The 19,457-nt window shown below is 54.4% G+C and overlaps 1 protein-coding gene across 43 annotated transcripts in view; it reads right to left on the reverse strand.

The window, feature by feature from the left end:
* LRRFIP1 (LRR binding FLII interacting protein 1) overlaps positions 1-19,457 on the reverse strand; it is a 94,076-nt gene that overhangs the window by 26,749 nt on the left and 47,870 nt on the right. For 8 of the 43 annotated variants that reach the window (XR_013999144.1, XR_013999145.1, XR_013999146.1 and 5 more), the window contains exons 3-6: positions 18,945-18,962; positions 15,645-15,692; positions 14,146-14,190; positions 13,467-13,517 (exon numbers count right to left, since the gene is read on the reverse strand). The exons of 10 other annotated variants lie outside the window; for them this stretch is intronic. Coding sequence is in view for 17 of the 33 variants with exons in the window: in XM_081142324.1 (XP_080998450.1) it covers positions 13,467-13,517; positions 14,146-14,190; positions 15,645-15,692; positions 18,945-18,962 (162 nt within the window). In the remaining 16 variants the exon portion in view is untranslated. Of the gene's footprint in view, positions 1-3,353; positions 3,420-4,454; positions 4,500-5,739; positions 5,818-6,725; positions 6,786-8,660; positions 8,721-12,268; positions 12,311-13,466; positions 13,518-14,115; positions 14,191-15,644; positions 15,693-18,944; positions 18,963-19,457 lie in introns of all 43 variants that reach the window. 25 more of the 43 variants (XR_013999154.1, XM_081142312.1, XM_081142313.1 and 22 more) reach the window with 16 other exon arrangements.

Below are 19,457 nucleotides of genomic sequence, written 5' to 3' on the forward strand. Positions count from 1 at the left end.
GTCTGTCTGTCCCCCTGTGTAACGCCTCTCTCCCGGGAAAGGAAACACAGTAACCGATTTATCTGGAAGCCGCACCTTCTTAACTTTGTATCCATGTTTCTCCTCATTCTGGATACATTTTGTATTTTCTTGTTTTCTAAAAAGCCTTACTTTCCTCCTGAGCAAAGCAGGTGAGGGGAGAGGGGGGAGGCAGGGGTGGGGGGCTTGACGGGGGAGGTGGAGTGGGGGAGGGGAGGTGGGTTCCAGCCCCAGTTGGGATCACAGGCGTCCGGCGGGCGGGCCGGGCCGAGGAGCAGCCCTGCGGGCCTGTGGGGAACCCTTCCCGACACCCAGCACCCACTGGGACACCCGCAGGCATTATCTCCCTCGCAAATTACAGGGGCCAACGCAGCATCTCCGCTGTTATCTTAAATACCGTCTGGCACTGGCCTGTATCCCACAGAAGGTAATTCCCTGAGGGTGAGGCTCCTGCGGAGTCAACAGTGATCAGATAAGGCCTGGCTGGCAGCGTGCACTCAAAAAAAAAAAAAAAATACTTGTTGAATGAAAAATTTCAATCTTACACTGTAAATAGCCTCGGTCAAGATGAGCAAGTTCCCCAGTCCCATCCCGCCTACGCCCTTCCTTCATCTGATAGTTACTGTTTACTCACACTCACGTGCGAGATGCTGTCTCAGATGCGCAGACAACCGTGTGTAAGAGACAAATGTACCACGTTCACTAGTCTTGTCTTGCAGTTTTACTGGGCAAAATAAAGGAAAACACCTAACAGGCACCGTAGGCAGAAGAATCCGCCTCTGGGCTTGGGGATCCGAGAGAGGGGACTTCCTCGGGCAAACGAGTCCTGCCGTCTCCTGTCCCTCGAGCCCTGGTTCAGGGAGCAGAGATAGGACGGGCTGTTAACAGGGCTTACTGCCAACCCGAGTTTCCCAACTCTTTAGAGAAACTGTCTCGGGCCCTCCGACCTGCCCTGATCCTGCAGAACACGTTTCACGTCCACATTGCGATGGTCACGTGCCACCCTGGAGCTGCATGTGTGGGAGTCAGCGTGGCTCCTGTGGCTCACGTGGGGCTAAGGTACATGGGAAGGTCTGCACGCCAGTCCAGGCTGCATCTGTTACTGGTCTGAGACTTTGGAAAAGTGACTCAGTCTGTCACCTGTGCTGGGAAGTGAGGACCCTCCCTGACTGCATCGAGGTGCCCAGGGCCACGGAGATGACGCACGGTGGGCCTTTCCCTGCGCCTCACTTTTCTGTGATAAACGGCTTTCGTGGCTCCTGACCAGAGGGCAGTGATGACCCTTCCCGGCGTGTCACAGCCCCCAACAGCCACCTCACTCGCAGCCACAAGTCCTTCCTGCAGCACACATTTAGCTTAACAATGGCAAGGGAGGCGCAAAACAGAAAGGTTTTCAAGGAAACAGTTACACTCTCAAGAACTGGTCCTTCAATCCCATTCAATCATTTAATGATAACGAAGCCACTGGACTGTGAACATACACTGTGACCGAGGCGAAGCCCTCGGGGGAATGGGCCTGGCAGGTCCTCCCAGATCGAGCCTGTCCCGTGCGGGCTGGGGCGGCCTGGGCTGGAGGGCAGGACAGAACCCGAATTTGCACATAAAGTGTGTGTATTGATCAGGAGCCACACTTCTGGCTGGGCCCTGCCCCTGGGGAAGCTCTGCCCGAGCCCCACCCTGAACAGGGGGCCTGCTGTCCACGTGGAGAGCAATGTGAGGGCCCGGGTCACGTGGGGGGGGCGGGAACCCCGTGAACCCCGCCCACTCAGCCTGCTGCTCTGCTGCCGAGAACAGAGCACACGCCCCAAGGTCTCTGCCGAGGGCTTTGACCCCAGGGCTCAATCCATCCAACTGACGTCAACAAGCGCGTGGGGGGCTCCTTCTGCGTGGGAGAGCCCTCATGTGGAGAAAGAGTTTTCTTTCTTCTGTTTTATTTCGTCCGCTTGGCTTGATGCCAGGGACGTGTGGCCCTACAGTAGGGATCTGTGCTGCCAGGAGGAGCCTTTCGCTTCCTTCCCTCTGCCCACCCGCCTGCTCCCGGCGAGTCCCAGGGGAGGCCGGGAGCACAGAAGCAGCTGCCGGCCCAGCCACTCCCGAAAGTCAGCCACGGAGGCGGGAGTTACGGAGGATCTATGACCCACATCCGGCCAGACACCGGAGGCCCTACTCGGGCCACCAGGGAACCCAGTGCTTGGGGACGTCTCATTCTCTTAAAGAATTAGTACGCTGCCTCTTTCCTGATAAAGAAAATCACTTAGTGGCCCTTATCTACCAGGTATAAGCTACAGCTTTTTCACCCATTAGGTTTATGAACATTTTAATGGCTGACGAAAACATCTAAGAACTGGGAAAAAGAGTTAACAAAGTGGGCTCCACTACACGAAAAATGTTACACAATATAAAACTGACAAATGTTTAATTAGGTGTCAACGAAGACTAACGCTGTCAATGATTAGATATGATATCCATAAAGGTCACATTGTAAAGAAAACTGTAGGTTAGGCTGGTGACTTTGTAAGAATCCCTGAATGTTCATGATGACTGGAGAAATCTAAATCATAAAATTGGATTATTTAGCTCATTTATGAATCTATCAGCTAATTTAGCCACTCGTTTCCGTCATTTTTGAAGTATTTCTCAGGAAACCATTCTACTGCACATGGGCCTGGCGCATTTTTCCTGGACTTGCCGGGCACCGTGGGACGCGGAGCCACAGGCCGCGGGAGGGCCAAATGGGGCCGCTGCTCGGCTCCCTGGTCCTCGCAACAGGCTCATCAGCTCCCTCACTTCCATGGCGGGCCCGTCTCCGCTTGTTTACCTCTATGATCCACTCGCCCAGCTTTTTCACTCAACAAGTATTCCGTGCACAGCCACCAGCCTCTATTGCGATGCCTTTCCAACCCTTCGAAGAGGTGGGCAGACAAAATACGAAGAGGAAATGGCGCCGTGTGACGCTCCGAGTCTTTGAATTTATCTTCCTCAGCTACCCAGAGGTGAAAGTAATCGGCGGCCCGTCCGATTCTCCTTTCCCTCCCTTGACTATTTTAAGACCGACCCCCTCACTCCTTAAGCATCGTCAGCCGCAGGGGGAGGGCCGATGAAGCTCTGTCGAGGTCAGTCTCCTCCCTCTGCCCGCAGTGAGCGGGGACATGACCCTCAGCCACAGGCTCCGGGATTCACATCACCCATGACCCTAACACAACGGGAAACTGAGACGAGGCAGGGCTCCCTCCCCATGACTCAGCCAGGATCTGGGGGCTGGACCCGTGCCGAGCGAGCCACCCCAGGCCATGCAGCAGATGCAGAAAACTCGGGCCACACAGAGGGTGCCTTACAGCGTAGGAACTGGAGGCGCCTCCCTGCCGAGCCCCACCGAGACCGCCGTCCTCGAACACAGAGGCCTGCGACAAGAACAGACGGTGAGGACAGGGCCTCTCTCTCCCAGCACCCAGAAGACACGGGAACGTAGCGAAGGGAGACTGGCCCATGCCAGGAACGGGCCCCGGGACACACTGCGGGGGAGACCTGCGGGGCTCAGAGCCACCGCCATGGGCCACGTGCTGGGAGCCAGGCAGGGGGGCACCAGGTCTCAGGGAGAGATGTTGAGGTTGCTGCTGACCACAGGCAATGTCATGACCAACAGGTTTTTTAAGTCTGTTACTCTGACACAGATGCCTCGCTACGTGGAAATTTGTTAAGCAGATTTAACCCAGCAGATCGTTCAAATCGCCTGAATTTTGTCTGGGCGTCCCGGTGTTCAGAAAATGACCAATTGCAGTAAATTTGGAATAAAATAGGATGTTAACTGTAGTTTGATTTTTATAATTCTTTAAAAATTGTCAACTAGGAAACGAAATATCTGATTAACATAAAAGTCCTGGGTAACTAGCCACAGAGGGTAAACGGGTTTACAATACCGGGACCTCGATTTTCCGTTTCCCCTGCACACGGCCGGTTTGCTCAGCCAGTTACGTGTCTATTTCAATTTGACGGAAATTCAGAAAGTTACTGACAGTGCAGTGTGGCCATTCTGAATATTTAAGTTTCCTGCACGGCATAAGTACCTTGGAAATTTCCAAAGTAACACAGTGCAAAGGCTGAATACCTGCTAACGTTATACCAAAGCAATAAAAAACCACCTTGCTTTCTGCCAGGGAGTTAAGTAAACGCTGCCTTGCTCCATTCCTGCCCAGCAAACGAGGCCGTCCAAACACGGTCTCCCCGGAGGCTGCAGCGGGTGACAGCTATTGTCAGCTGTCAGGAGAAATAAAACCCAGATCCGGCCAAAGGGGACTGACGGACGCCACGCACGCGTGAGCTCCAGGTCACTGCCAGTTCCCTCCGGGCGGGGGGCTGACGGGCGCGGGTGTGTGGGGTGGGGCCCGCGCGGTGGGGGCAGGCGGAGGGGCAGGACGGGGCGGGCGGGGCACACGCACCCGGTAGCTCCCTGCGGGCCGCGCGGCGCTGTGCACACGGGAGGGCTGGAGGACAGAAGGAAACAGCCGGTTTTAAAGCCTTGAAAAAAACGTCAACCAGTCACACGACAGGGAATCACGGTGCTGTCAGTCAGCGTGGCAGCCGGTGTCGGGCGGCGGTTAGAAGAAAAAAAATCGGTGTTTTCAGTAAATCTGACAGATACAAATGCAAGTTTGCATAAAGATGAACGCAAGGCGATTTTTAACTTTAAAACAGTGAACGTCCCAGCATCTCTGATACAGGACTCTTTTCTAGCCATTTCTCTCCAGGCATCCTGGAAGAGAGGGCGAGGGGACCAAAGTGGTGACAAGGTCAACAACACCCAGGAGAGCAACCAGACCCGCACGTCAAACCCCGGGTTAAGACAGCGCCGAGGAGTGTTAATCCGCACACGTCCACGCAGGGGGAGCGAGCAGCAGTGGCTTGTTTCCAGCAAAGGGCGCCAGGAGCAGCCTGCAGGACACAGAAGGAGCTGCCAGCCTGTGGCCCGGCCAGAGCCCCAGACCCGGGCAGAGTGTGCTGGGGCCTGAAGGCCGGCTCGGCCGCAGACTGAGCCCCAGAATAGCTCCGTGACTCACTTCCAGGGGCAGGCCACGGGCAGCCTCAGCCCCGGCCACGGGGCCAGGCCTGGAATGTACATGACCCCGGGCGAGTCACTCGGCGGCACGGGAGGGGACGAGGAGAGGACAATTCAGCCTCCAGCACACAGTCCCTACTTGGGGCTCTGACCAGCCTCCTTGTGTGACAGCCACACGGCGTCCCTGCAGCTAAACAGGCCCAGCGCCCGGCGACCTGCAGGCGGGCCCAGCAAACAGGAAGCGGGGCAGAGAGGGAGCCAGAGACACCCCCCAGCCAGAGGAGCCCGGCCGTGCGCCAGAGCCTTCCAAACGGCTTTCCGGGCACACAGGAGAAAAATATTTTTTAAAAAAATGAAGCCCCAAACAGGGAACAATTGCTGGAAAAGGAAGACCCAAGAGAGCAATTTGGGGGGCTTGACGAGCTTTTGGAAACGCCCACAGATAGGGCCTCCTTTTTCCTAAATCCCTCTTTTCTATATAAGGTCTGAAATTCTGTGACAACGTTTTTAACCGTTGACAAAAGTCTCAGCCAGTTGGCTCAGCCAATGAAAGCCGCCGCTGGGCCCGGCGCCGGGGACTCCGTGGGAGGACGAAGCGTCCACACGATCACTCAGCAGTGAGGGGACACAGGAGAGAGGGACAGGGACGGGAAAGGGGGCAGACAGACCTGGGGTCCACTCGGGGCGGGCAAGGATCTGGGAGCAAGGCCACCGCGGGGAAGGCCGAGGTCGGGGCAGGACGGTCCCTGGAATCAGAGAACAGGGGCGGGAGGGGACGGGGCTGCCGGCTTCGTTCATCTCAAAGGCACATTGTGCCGTAAACTCACATGAAACCACCTCTCACAACAGGCTCGGTAAAACTACCGGGCATGCACTTCTGGGGGCGGGAGAGGGAACAGTGACCCGAAGGACACAGAGACGGTCCCGCTAATTGACACTACGGCGGGGACACGTCAGGGCTTCTGAGTCTACACACAGCAAATCCAGATCCCATTTCTCTTCATCAGTAGCAAGGCCACGGGCGTTTGAACGTCTCCGACAAAGTTTGGTGGGGTAAGCTCAAAGCCAAGAATCTGCGGGGACGCCAACTCCGTTTTCTGCAGCGGGACGTCCTGCCGGGCACGGCCGGGCGCGGCCTCCCGGGTTAGGGCCTCCCCTGGAGCAGCGCCCGCAGCTCACAGCAGGCACGGCAGCCAGGGCTCCGAGTCCCAGACCAGCCTACAGGGTACTTCTGGGGATACTACTCTGTCAATTAATATAATTTCCCCCAATAAAATGTTTTCCCCAAGCTGAAGGGCCCAGGAAGAGGGAGCTACTTGCTCCCGGTGTCTGTCGGGACATTCCGACTGTGACGAACAGGCCCGTCCTCCCGATGAATTCCAGCTACACAGCGGCCCCATAAACACCTCCGTTCGTTGTACGCAGCCAAACGCCGCGATTCACCGTCAAACACTGGACGTGAATTTAAAGAGGCGGCGGGCTCAGCCCGAGTGAAGGCGCCGTGCGGATTACCGCTCGAAAACCGACGGCGCCCATGCCAACGCGAAGCTGCAAAGCGCACGTCAGAGAAGAGCGGAGCCCACCCTCGAAGCCGCGCCACAGGGCCCGGCCCGCGGGTCCGCGGAGGGCATGCGGAGAGCTAAGCGGGACCCACCAGCTTCTCCCTGGACGAGGCCCCGGTGGAGCATCTGCCGTCACTGCTGTAGCTGGAATTCTGGGCACCAAAGAAGACAGTGTAAGTGACGGGCTCGTTCTTACTGCCCCCAAGTCCCCGCTCGTCCCGGTCGAAGGCAAGTAAATACAAGGTTCACACCCCGGCACATCAGCCCCCAGGAACGCCGAGGGCGGGGACCCCCTGCTGCGGCCGGAGCGGGGCACCGGGAGGCTCTGAGCCGCACCTCGCACCCCATGCTTCCGTCTCTGTGACGTCCCGTGGCCTCACTCTCACAGGTTTCCCCGGCCTCCCACCTCCAGTCGGGACCTGCAGGGCTGCATCCCCTCCGAGCCAACGGAACTCCACCCACGCAAAAGCTCCAACCTTCCTTCCGGCCAGCACCCCGGGCCGCCCAGCCCCGAGCTGCGGGGGGGGGGGTGTCCCTGCCCCGGCCCTCCCTGCACACGCTGCGCATCAGATGTAGGCTGTTCGGCTCTATGACCATTCTATTTCCTGATAATTCATTAAATCCATTTTATATCCAGTGGTACTCTGTGGTGCACAGTTTTACAATCAAGTTCTTTTGCATTTTTAGAGGCACCACTTCAATCTTAGTAAATCGTAAAACACACTTTTACTGTTATAACGTAAAAACCAGAGATTAAAGTATATGGTTGTGTGTAGAACACAGAGCCTGACGTCCCCTTGCCACCGCGTGTCTGGGACGGTCTACAGAGCAAGGCGATGTTGGGTGGAAGCTGGACTCCAGCGCTTCCACAGCAGCTTCCAGCTCCACGCGACAAGACGTCCCGGCCAGTGACGGCACATGACGCCCTGAGGGTGAGGGTTGCAAACGAGCGACTAGGACCCGACAGGCAGCCCGGGGCCATCGGAGAACCTCGCGGCTCTTGTCCTGAGTGCCAGCCGGGCGCAGGCCGCAGGACACAATGCTGTGCCGCTTGCTCTGTGCCCAGAGTGGACGGAGACGTAAAGAACACGTCACAGAACTGGAGCCCAAAGGACACCCACGCAAAGGGCAGCACAGCAGGGAGGCCGCCTGTGACCGGGAGGAGCTTCGTCGGGAAGGCGGTGGGCTCCCGGAGACAGGAGCGCCTGCGACCCCCACAGGCAGGCACGCGGGGGACCCGACCGCCCGTCTCGGGGAGCCAACGTGGGGCCGGGTGACCCCTTTGAAGCCTGAACACAGAATTTCAGTGTATGCGATACATCTTAACATAATTAAGCTAGGTTTAAAGAAATACTATTTTATACAACTAGTGAAATTTATTCCTACAAGGGAAAAAGGAAAGTGAACATTAAAGTACAGGAAAATCTGGGATAATTTAATGTATAAAGACCTGCAGCAGGTCACGAAGCAACTGGAAATGGATCCAGTGTAGCCTTTTCAAAATCTAGAGACCTCCCTGATAAATACTCTGGCCTCCCCTACGCCTCTCCCACCTCCCGCCTGCCCCCCCCCCGCCCCCCATACAGAGGATGGTCTGCCCCCAGCACCGGGCGCGTCCCGCGCTGGCAGCCAGGAAAACACAGGCCATGCCCGCTTTTACAATGACAGACGGGATTCGTGGGAGACTGGAGACGTCTAATTTCACTATAGCTGAAAGCCGAACATACATAATATACACGTACACAGGCACCCAGGGCCATAAAACGATGAAAGAGCTAACCTTTAGTCCTAGGTCTTTCCCACCTGGCATTCCTTATCCTACGAGCCTCTCCCACGACCACTCAAACGTCAGACCTCCCACATTCTAAGGACGTTTACTAGTCGAAAAACATTAGCTCTCACTGCGTCATGCGCTAGGAAAAAACCAGAAGAAGCCCAGTGTAAAAAGCAGCTGAACGGAGCAGTATTTTTAAAAAGCCCTGCAGCCACCCGCTGGGATGCCGGGCCATGCAAATGCGGGCACTAACCCTGCCAGATCTTCTGCTCAGGGGCTGTGATCCGTACATCTCTCCATCGTAACCATTCGTCTGTGTCAACGAAGAGAAAAAGAAAGTGACATCAGCATATACGTGGGGACAGAATACAGACCGGCGCAGGTCGGCGAGGAAGAGTCAGCTTCCTGGCGAGCAGATGGGGGGGGCCCGGGACTCAGGGCGGCCCAGGTCCCAGCGCGCCCCGAATGTCTCCCGCCTCCCACCTGCTTCTCTACAACTCAGGGAAGCCCACCCCGGGTCACTTGTAACCACAGGGAGCTGGGGCTCAAGGCCAGAGCCCCTCCTATGGACGAAGCCTGCGGGCCGGGGCGGTCTGCAGCTTTCGGGCCGCGCTGCCGAACCCCCGCGAGTGAGGAGCCAGGGTGCCCGGCGAGGGGGTCGCGGTGCGGCCCGAGCCAGTCAGGCTTCAACTCTGGGTTCGGGGTAAGTCCCTGACCCTCGTGGCCCATGATGAAACCGTATCAGAAAATTCAGACACGCCTTCTATTCGGTCTGTAATTAAATGTAAAAGTTCATCCTGGGAAAACAGTAGGATGTGTCCTCTCCATTAGCCTTCCTACTTTTTTCCCCCCAAAATGAAATCTGAGGCCCTATTTCATGATTCCATCACTTGTCCTTCACCACAGGGCTGCCTCTAGTCTTCTGGTCTCTCTCCAGCCTGAGCTCCCCTAACCCAACGCTCTGGGCTTTCGAAGCTGCTCTCATTCGTCCACAAGGACATTTCTGCCGTTTCGCAGCTGTCAAGTGACAAAGACATAACCAGCTCTCGTGACAGAAAGAGGAGGGGCAGGCCACGCAGTGGGCAGAAAAGGAAGCAGATGCCGGGGTCGCGGACACAAGTCCAGGTTCCAAACAGCGGCTCTGTCACGCGACCGTAAGTTATTTATTCCTGGACCCTCCTCTTCCTGAGCTGCGGAAACGTGCACAGGAATACAGACTTTTCAGGCCCCCGGGAGGGTTAAATCGGATTAAAACGGGAGGGGAGACGGGGACACATTCAGCCCATATTTTGCAGCCATGACATTAACGGAGAATAAATAAGTAAATTTGCAGGCAGATTATAAATTCAGATTCGTGAAATCTTGACTATAAAAGTAGGTATTTACTTTTGATACAACTCAAAAAAACAAACAAAAACACCTAACAACTTGAAGTTTCTATAGCAATCCCTCAGCATTGGATCTGAAAACTCTAGGGGAAACATGAAAACATTTCTAAAATAAATGGAATAGAGAAAACGTTTAGAGGTGGGCAGGAATTTTACTTAGTCTAGTTTGTTCTCTTGACCAACAAGATTATTTGATGTGAAAACAAGCGTCTTATCTGTTTAAAAACTAGTTTCTGGAAACAATGTAACAATGAGGCCAACGTGGGTCCACTCTGGGTAACTCTTCCTTCGCTGCACTAAGTGAGGGATAGAATGTATCCCACATGAGCCCTGCGCCCCACCGCTGCAGGCGAGCTCCCTCTGGGTCTCGTTCTGTACCGGGCGCAGCGGGGCGCGCGGAGCGGGTGGGCGAGGCTGCGGGAGGTCCTCTCTCACCATCGCCATCTCTCTCGGCCTTCCGTGGACACGCAGGGAAACGCTTACTTCGAAGGCTTTGGGGAACACCCACCCTTTTCTGTTGGAAGAGAATTCTGTCCCGTGGAATATACTCCTAGGACATATCCCCAAATCTATGGATCTTAACAGCATCTCTATGGTGAAAGGTACTTTGACCTTCTTAGAGAAACCACCGACTCTCTCAGACGGTTTTGTGTGGTATGTTGATGGGTGGGGCTGCTTCATGTGCCGTAACAGGGTCAGGAGACCAAAAGTTAACTGGAACATCAGAAAAAATGTCCAGACAGCATATCAACTTCATCTTAAGTCGGGTCTCCGATGTCCCACCAGCTTGTCTGCGGGATCTGTTCCAGCTCTCTGGGCTGTGCCACCTGCCCGCATCGCGGTCACCTGGCCTGCCTCTTGGGACCACGGACCCTGACCTAGGACATCAAAACACCCAGGGGCCCGGAACATGCACTGTTACAAGCGCCCCAGGAGAGTCTCACGTGCAGGCTCACGGGGAGGCTCTGCTATCGGAGGGCAGCAGACATGCACAGGTTAGCGTTTTCTAACAGAGGAAAAGGCAGACACCAGAAAGCATGCGCCCTGAGCCGACCCGTCTAACGGGGCTCGAGGTTAGTGAGGGCTCACAAGCCCGCTCAGCACTCTCAGGGCACCCACGGCTTCACACGAGCCCACGCGAGAGTCAGCTGTTAGCTTTTCTGATGAAAGACGTGAGATTAGTTTCCTACTGAGGCAAAAGACGGTTCACCTTCGGGGGGAACAAAAGCAGCAGCAGAATCACAACCCTTACATGCCCTGCCCTGGGCCCGGGATTGGGTTTTAAGACGGAATGAAAACTGAAAATAAAAGTGAGCCCCAGAAGGTGTCCCTGACTCTCACCAACACACTCGCTTCGCCCCACCAGGGACGGGCCCAGAGGGAACTCACTCTGAGTTCGAAACAAAGGGGCTAAACTCTAGGAATGTGCCGCTAACCCATTTAGTTACTTAAAGGAATAGTGGCCGGAATGGTAGTGCCACAGAAACGCTCTCATCCACCAGTGTCACTGCGGAAGGTGGCCCAGGGGACGCTGGGAAGAGCACTTTTTCCGTCTAATAAGGCATCTGCACCTCCCGCTGCCCGCAGTCCCGGGGGCGGGACCGCGAATCCCCTGGGCAATCTGCCCCCTGGTGCTCCCCCTTCCAGGAGCCCAGCAGTGCCCCCAGGAGGCTCGGGGGCCAGGGCTAGGCGCAGGGATGGCACTATCGTCACCTTAAAGGTGAAGTGCCTTTTTTAAACACGGGAATGTGCTAAACAATTCTGAAATGCAGTTGAATGAATGAAGCGCAAGATGCTTTCAGAAAAGCTCCCAGAGCGAAGGGCGTGGAGCTGAGCCATGGCCGGAGCCGCTCCCGGGCCGGCCCTTCCCCGTGAGACGGGGTTTTCCTCGTGCAGCTCACGGTTACGGCTGCAGAGAGCTGAGAGCAGACGCTCCGGGGTGGGTGTAAGGGACTGATTTACAATCTGCACCGAAAGCCTTTGTTTTGTTGCTGGAACTGGGGCCTTTCTGGCAAAGGTGCCAATCGTATGTTTAATTCAAATGGACACGGATTAGAAAATGATGGGTTTTTCATGAGCAAAAAGACTTCAAATTTCATCTTTTAAAGGAACTACAGTTCTTGATGTGAGTTCCTTGAAAGCAAGACGCCATCTTTTTCCCTTAGCATCCAGAGCCGCTGGCACAGTGCGTGGCAAACAGCTGGTGTTCCAACAGTGCACATGCCAGTCTGGGCACGGGGCCCGCCAGGTGGGTCAGAGGGCACCCAGGAGAAGACTGTGCACTCTGGTGGGTGCACCCACCTCTGGCCTGCAGCCCCCAGGTAGAGACTGGTGGGTGGCTTGCGTGTCTTTTTGGACAAAGATGCACTTGGCTTTTTAGACAAACACCCATGAGATTAGTGGGGACATCGCCAGTTATTATCTGTCACACGACACCCTTAGGATCACACAGCAAGTCGTCCAAACATCTCACCCAGGCGTAGGGACCCCCAGACTCCAGATCAGGCTGCGACTGCTGGAGTGAGGACGGACGAGGGAAACAACAGAAAAGAGGTGCGAGAACCAGTTAAAAAACCAAGTAAAACATGACAAAAACAGGAAACAGGCAATACTGAACATGGTAGCAAAATTACATTTTTTTCATTTCTAGGATCTCATGTGTATCTGCAAAAGGAATCCCGTTAAAATGACAGCTACCGTAAATCCCATAGTGTTAACTAAAACTTCTGTGGCTAATGTTGCCATAATTCCTGAAATCTGAAACAGTTGGAGCAAGTTTATCTCCTCCCCTAAGACCTGCCTCTGGCACTTTCGAGGAGAGTGAAACAATGTAGCACCTTCACCGTTTACTGTTACAAACAGTGCCCACAGAGGTGTGGGAGTGACACCTTGATTTAGTTGCCATGGTGATTAAAAACAAGCCTTCTGCCCTCTCTGGTCCTTAAGTCAGAGGTGGTGGCTACATCCAGACCTGACGACCACCAGCAGTGAGAGGCAGTTTTAACCCCGTGGTAAACTAACTAGGCAGGCCAGATTCATTTACCCACCTAAAAACATAGTTTCCCAACTTCACTTCCCAAAGCACACAACTTATTCAAATGTAATTATGAATATCTTTGGCAAGTTTAAGGAAAAAATGTTTTTTTGTGTGTTTATCAGCTGTTAAGCGACAGTGATGAGAGGAGTTCACCAAGGTGATGAGAAGAGCGTCTCCTGCAGGCGGACGGATGCCGGCCCAGGGGTCCCGTCACCCCACTTCCCACGGGGGCCTGCAGCAGAACCTGAGCTCCAGATGTGGCCAGCGGGCGCGTGTGCAAACAGCACATGACTGACAGCCTGCTCCCCCATCGCCTGCACCCCGCCGGCCAAGCCCAGGAGCTCCCCCGAGGTGCGCAGGTCGGGATGCGGGCTGGGATGCGGGCACACCACACATGTAAAAATACCGCAACGGCCGCTCTTGGAGAAACACACAACCAAAGCGCCTCTGCTTCTCAGTGATGTGTCCACAGCAACAAGGAAACCCCTCGCCGCAGCCCAGATTCTACATAAGCCTCCCGTTGGTTAGATACTGAAGACAGGACCACGGGGACAAGAAGCGAGGGGTGAGTGCAGGGTAAGAAGGGACTTGGACACGGACTGAGCCATGCAGACGCGAGCATTCGGCTACTGACCCTCAGGCTTCCGCGACTACCCACTGACACGCGCTCGTCTTCATCAGAAACCTGGTGAGAGAGATGAGACAGGTGTGAAGCAACAATGTAACACTAGGAGGCCCACGAAGCAACAATGTAACACAAGGAGACCCACGAAGCAACAATGTAACACAAGGAGACCCACGAAGCAACAACGTAGCACAAGGAGACCCACGCAGGCTCTCAGGGAGGCGCTGACCCGCAGCCTCCAGAAACCTCATGGCCCTGAGCCAGGTCCTCGCCAGCTCCAGTGATGTTTGTGCGCCTCTGTTTTAGGTGGGCTGTTTCCAGATAATACGGCTTTCAATTAATTTTGGTAAAGTGCCATTAATTACTTCGCTGGAGTCTCGACTCCGTAGCCTCGACGCATGCTACTCTGCGAAGTGTTCACGGGCATTCATTTGATAGCAGAAGCAGCACCGGAACTGTCACGAACACATTAACACCCAGAAATTTCTCAAACACGCTCCCCTCCCCAAACAGGTCAAAATGCTACAGGCTGTTTATAGCCTTTGCATAGGAAATAATATCCCTTTCAGTTTCTTTAATAAATGTCACCGAGCTATGCATAGGCATATATCACATATATATTTCAGCCGCTAAAAATACAGATCAGGTTTCCACCTACTGCCACGTCAGGAGGGAAGGCGGCACTAACCGATGTGTTCCTTCTGGATCTGCGCGAGCAGCGCTCACTGTCCTCCTAGAGGAGCAACGGGGGAAACAGCGTGAAAGTTAGAGGCAGACACGGGGGGGGGGGGGGGCAGACAGTGCAACTGAGTCACTGCACCATGCTCCTGATGTAAACCAAACACTTCCTTCACCTTTGCTTAAAGGCCTCAGTTAAACTGCTGGTGAGAAATGTTTTCTTCTATGGGGGGTATTTAAACCCACAAACAACTGGCATCTTTCAGTCTGGCTTTCAAAACAAGCATGCGGAGGGGGAGAGGCCGAGTCTTAATTTAGTTTCTAGCCGCTGACGTCTGGTCCATTTCACTCCCCCCGCTTTCTTTCTTACATCGGAGCCTGCTCTCTTCTCCTGGAACTCACCTCCCTGAGAGCACACGAGGCCGCCGCCCTCTCTGGTGCCCTGTGCCCCCGGGGATGCAGTTCCCACCTCGGGACATCCCTGACGTCGGGAACGCCTTAGAACCCGAGTTGCTCACAATTAGCAGCTTTTTTCTTTCTCGGTGGTAGAGACACCTTTTCACGGTGTCTTCAGATTGGATACAAATACATCCGCCTGTGCCACGGAAGCCTGAGAGACGGTTACACGCCGTAAGGGCTGAAGTCCGTCGCTCTTAGGAGGCCTGCGCTCTTTGTATTTCCAGAACTCTTGCCTTTTATGTTTTATATGGGCATCTACGATGTTAGGAAGGAATTTTACGTTTCCTTAGATTATTTTATGTATCGGGGATATTTATCTGGACATTTCCACGCTGGCCAACTAATAATGTCCAGGAGGCCGGGGACAAGGACAGGAGAAGGGGGCACATTCAGGTGCATGAACGAGAGGAGAAGCCACATCCTCTCGGGGCTGTGGACAGCGCCCAGGATGCACACTGCGGGCCAGGACATCCTCCTGGGCGGGTGGCAAGGACTGGGTATCATTAGGGGGCAGCCGGCTCTCTACTGACACAGGAAGACAGAGGAGTTGTTCTAGGAAACAGGGAGAGGGTCTAGGAAATTTCCTCCCAAAGAACAGTGGTTTCGAAGGGCATAGCGGGCGAGGTGGGGCGGGGCAAACACTGAAGGCAGGTAAAGGCAGGAATGAGGGTGACCAGCCAGCTGAGTGCAGTTGTGACTGAAGGAAATGGAGCATTATGTGGCCTCTGGGCTCCGACCAGAGCCTCACACGTGGCCCGAGCATCCCTAGAGGACAGTCCTCTGCCCTGGGAGGTCAGGGAGGGAGGCGATCTCCTCAACACCGGCCTGGAGAATCCGGGAGTCAGCTGCTGCTGAACAGCCCAGACCAAGCATCTGGCTGGGGCCCAGGCCTCAAGGGGATGTAAACGGCCAGGCTGGACGCAGGAGACCCCGGCAGACGACCTCTCAGTATTCAATTATGGTGCAGCAGGAATCCATTTATGTAATTAAACTGTGTAGCAATCAAATTATAAACCATGCAAGTTTCTGAAAACTGCATTCAAGGCCTACCATCCACTGCTCGATGTCGCCCCACTTGGTATACAGCCCGTAATATTTCTAGAGACAGAAGGGAAAGAGAATTAGGCGAGAAGGGAAATAAATGGAAAATGCATAAGGAGCTTCTGTGACATGCATCCCCAAGCCGCCGCCCAGGCCACACGGTGAGGGGACACGCCAAGACAAAGCGGTGATGCAGGTGGGGTTCGGCAGGGGCGGCCCCCGAGGCAGTGGAGCCTGGGACACCCCTTCCCATCCCCTCCCACCTGAAAGCCCAGGGTGCCCAGGATGCTGCATCCTGGGGCCCAGGAATGGACCAGGGATGGGCATGAGCCAGCAGCACCTTGGAGGCCTCTGGACTGGCTCAGAGGGCACAGGCGGACAGCAGCCTGTGTCGCCACAACAGGACTGAGAAAACCTAGGGCGGGGGGAGGGGGGGCCACTGTGATATCTCCGGGGTTTTTGGTGCACTAGTTCCCACCCTCCGACACCTGTGCTCAACTTATGATCTCTGGTGTCTTTATAGCCATGGAGGGAGAGGCCTTTGCACAGGGAAAACTTAAGTTTGCAAGTTACGTTCTGACTTTTTCAGCTCGTTCCTCCATGTTGGCACCTGGCTCGTCTAAACCACGGCGTCCAAGTCAGAGCTAGAAAAGCGGATTCAGCCTGGCCGGAGCGGCTCAGCGGGTGAGCGTGGGCCCATTATGTGGCCTCTGGGCTCCGACCAGAGCCTCACACGTGGCCCGAGCATCCCTAGAGGACATGAACCGGGAGGTCGCGGTTTGATGCCCGGCCAGGGCACACGCCCGGCTGCGGTGCGATCCCCGCGGCCTTGCCCCTTCCTCTTCGAGGGGGTGTAAGCGGAAAGTTAGGACCGGAAAAATCGGGAGGGGGAATTTAACCCCACTTTAAAAACTCAGTATCGAAAGCACACGAGCCATGTCTTTTTCTGTAAGCGACATGCCTTAGACGATAAAGAGACAGGAAATAAAAGGGAACACGTCCCGGGCGCGCGCTAACATCAGCTACGTGAAGCGCCAGGGCCTCGAGCTCCTCCGCACTCGGCTAACATCAGCCCGACTCCCACTGTCGGCTGCGAGACGGGCGACCCCCTTTAGCTCAGGGCTTCATTACAAAGACAGAAAATGTGTTTCAGGAAAGGCGAGGCCTGTGCACACTCACAAAATATTACTTAAATTCCAAAAGAAGCCTCTGTTACCCCTTTTTCCTACCCTGCTTTTTGCCAGCCCTACATCGAGGCCTGCACTGCCTGCTGCTGTTCTCATGATGAAGACCCAGGACTCAGGTTCCCCCATCCAGTTCCTGGGCAGCCAGAGGGGCAGCCGCTGGAACCCCCGCTATGTCCCCCCGTCACCCCCCGGGGAGGCGACCCGGCCATGGAAGCAGGTGAGGCAGGCGTGGCTCCGAGGTGGGCGCGGGTCAGTGCAGCAGGTCCCGGGCACAGCGCCCTCAGCACTCCCACAGGGCCAGGGGTTAGCCGGTGAGCCATGCGGGGGGGGGCCAGGCAGAGGGGAAAGGGCTTGACTTTCAGAAATAGCTTCGATTCCATAGAAGAGAACCCGCGCTCCAGGGGCTGGGCGAGAGCCCTCACTGCCGCCTCGCCCTGTTTCTTGGCGGCCTTGGGCCCGTCTTTATTACAGAAACGCGTATGTGCTTCTGCGCTGAGGACTAGTGTCACTGTGCTTTTCTGTTTGATTGTTTTTACGATTGAGTTGAGGTCTATTAAAGCAAAAATAAAATTTTACTTTTGAACTATGTAAGAATACTCGAGCATACTTCTTAGAAACACAGAAATGTAATATTCTAAGAGTAAGTACCTCTGCCTTGTAGCCTGTGGGTTCTGATTAATTTCTGCTTATCAGTGCGCAATTTTTTATAATAAAAACATAATTCAAACTGTCCTTAGGAAATGCAGTTTTAAACCGTCTGGCTTACGTTGCTACATCCTCACTTTTTGGGTCACTTTGGAGAAACTTAATAGGCCTGGTTGTAATTTCTGGGTCTATCCTGGCAACATTCTAACTGCACATCCCAGGCGGGTTCGTGAAAAGAAGCTAACAGCGATCCGGGACTAGTAACGAAGGGATGGATCAAAGTAGCAATTAGCAGACGGAGTCCCTCGTCCAGGTTTGGGACAGTGACATCTGCTCCCAGGCCCAGCGAGGGTCCAGCTTGTCTTCTACCTGCTACCCTTCCCTGAGACTCCGGACGTGCGATCTGGCTCTAGCTTCAATGTACATTTTCATTCTCAGACCCTACAAAAACTATCAAAGCGCCATCGGAGGCTGGTGTCTGCTCAGCTGGTTTCTTTACTCTTTGGGACGGTGCTGATGCAGACGGGGTGGGGCAGGAAGGAAGGCGACGTGGGGCTGTCGTCAGTGAAGGAACTCGGGGACCGTGTTTTAAATTCACCGAGAGTGTGTTGAAAGGGCCTGCACAGCCCAACCTTTGAAATGAAATGTAATTATTAGCTGCTCTAAAAGATACACATAGTTGCTGTTCTTTATCTAGAAACAGTTACAGAAATAAACTGCTATAGATGTCACATGTAACAAGCTGAATCCGTTTACGGGGAAGATGGTGTAGACACTATAAACTCGCAGGGAGCCTCTCGCCCCCCCTTCCTTCCTTCCTTACGGCTGAACCGGGGCCATTCATCTGGTGTTTTTCCCTGTAGTCTCTGTGTCTGGCCCACTTGGAGCATTTAGTTCTGAACCTTGGCTGATTCTACAAAATATTAGGAAACAGAGCCCGCACATTTGCACTCTCAGTATCAGGGACAGAGGCAGGTCCACGGGGAGCTACTGAATTTTACTGTGACACCATCATTTCGTTTTTCATGCAGAGTTTTAAGGGTATAATAATCTCCTACTATACGGTGACTTGCACTGATATTTTAAAAGTTTTCTAAGAAAATTAAATGGAAGGGTAATCTTCCTCTTTAAATATCTGATTTCAGAGGGTTTCCTAAATTCTGAAATGGGACTTAATTTTGTCCTAAAATTCATTCTTTTCCTCCTCAAAGAAACAGTTTTCTGATTTCTCCAGAAAACCAAAGACGAGAAAAGCATTCGGTACATACGGATGCGTCTGAGGGGAGTTTCTTTTTGCAGAGACAGAAGCCGGGACTTAAATAAACATCCTTGTCCGTGGCAATTCATAAACAGAGCAGTGGGGCAGCGATAAGAACTTGTACGCACTTTCGGTGGGAGGCGTTATTTCTGAAAGGCGGCCAGGCCCTGGGCCAGAGGAAAGCAGCGCATGCAAACCAGAGAGCGGGGGAGCGCCTACCTGCTGGACCTGATAGATCTACAGGGCAGGGCAAGAGAAATCGGGAGAGAAACATAAGATCCATTAGCAAGTAGGAACATCAGAGGGGCAGGTTTGAGTAGAACCTAGAAACATGAGCAAAAGTCATAACGGAGGGAAAACCGAAATAGTTGGTGAAGGAAGAATGAAAAAACTTGCGAAGTCTCGCCGGGAGAACTGGTCATTTCAGAACTTAGGCGACGCTCATTTTCGGTCCCTCGGTGAAACCCCCGCCCGCCTGAGGCTCGGCGGGACCCTGCGCTGCTCCAGGGCGTCACCAGGACTGGAGAGAGCGCTCCACCCCAAGCTGGAACGCCTTTTCACAGTGACAAAAGTGCAACAAAAAAGTACAGGAACCTCCCTGGGAGGCCAGCGGGGCAAGTTCACGACCGTGGAGAAGAGGCTCTCCTGCCTGTCCCTGTGGATACAGACAGACCCCGGCAAACCTCCAGCGAAGCGCCGCCGCTGGACGATACCTGGCGCGCTTTCTCAAGG

Source organism: Miniopterus schreibersii (assembly GCF_964146895.1).
Source record: "Miniopterus schreibersii genome assembly, chromosome: 7".
Classification (NCBI taxonomy): domain Eukaryota; kingdom Metazoa; phylum Chordata; class Mammalia; order Chiroptera; family Miniopteridae; genus Miniopterus; species Miniopterus schreibersii.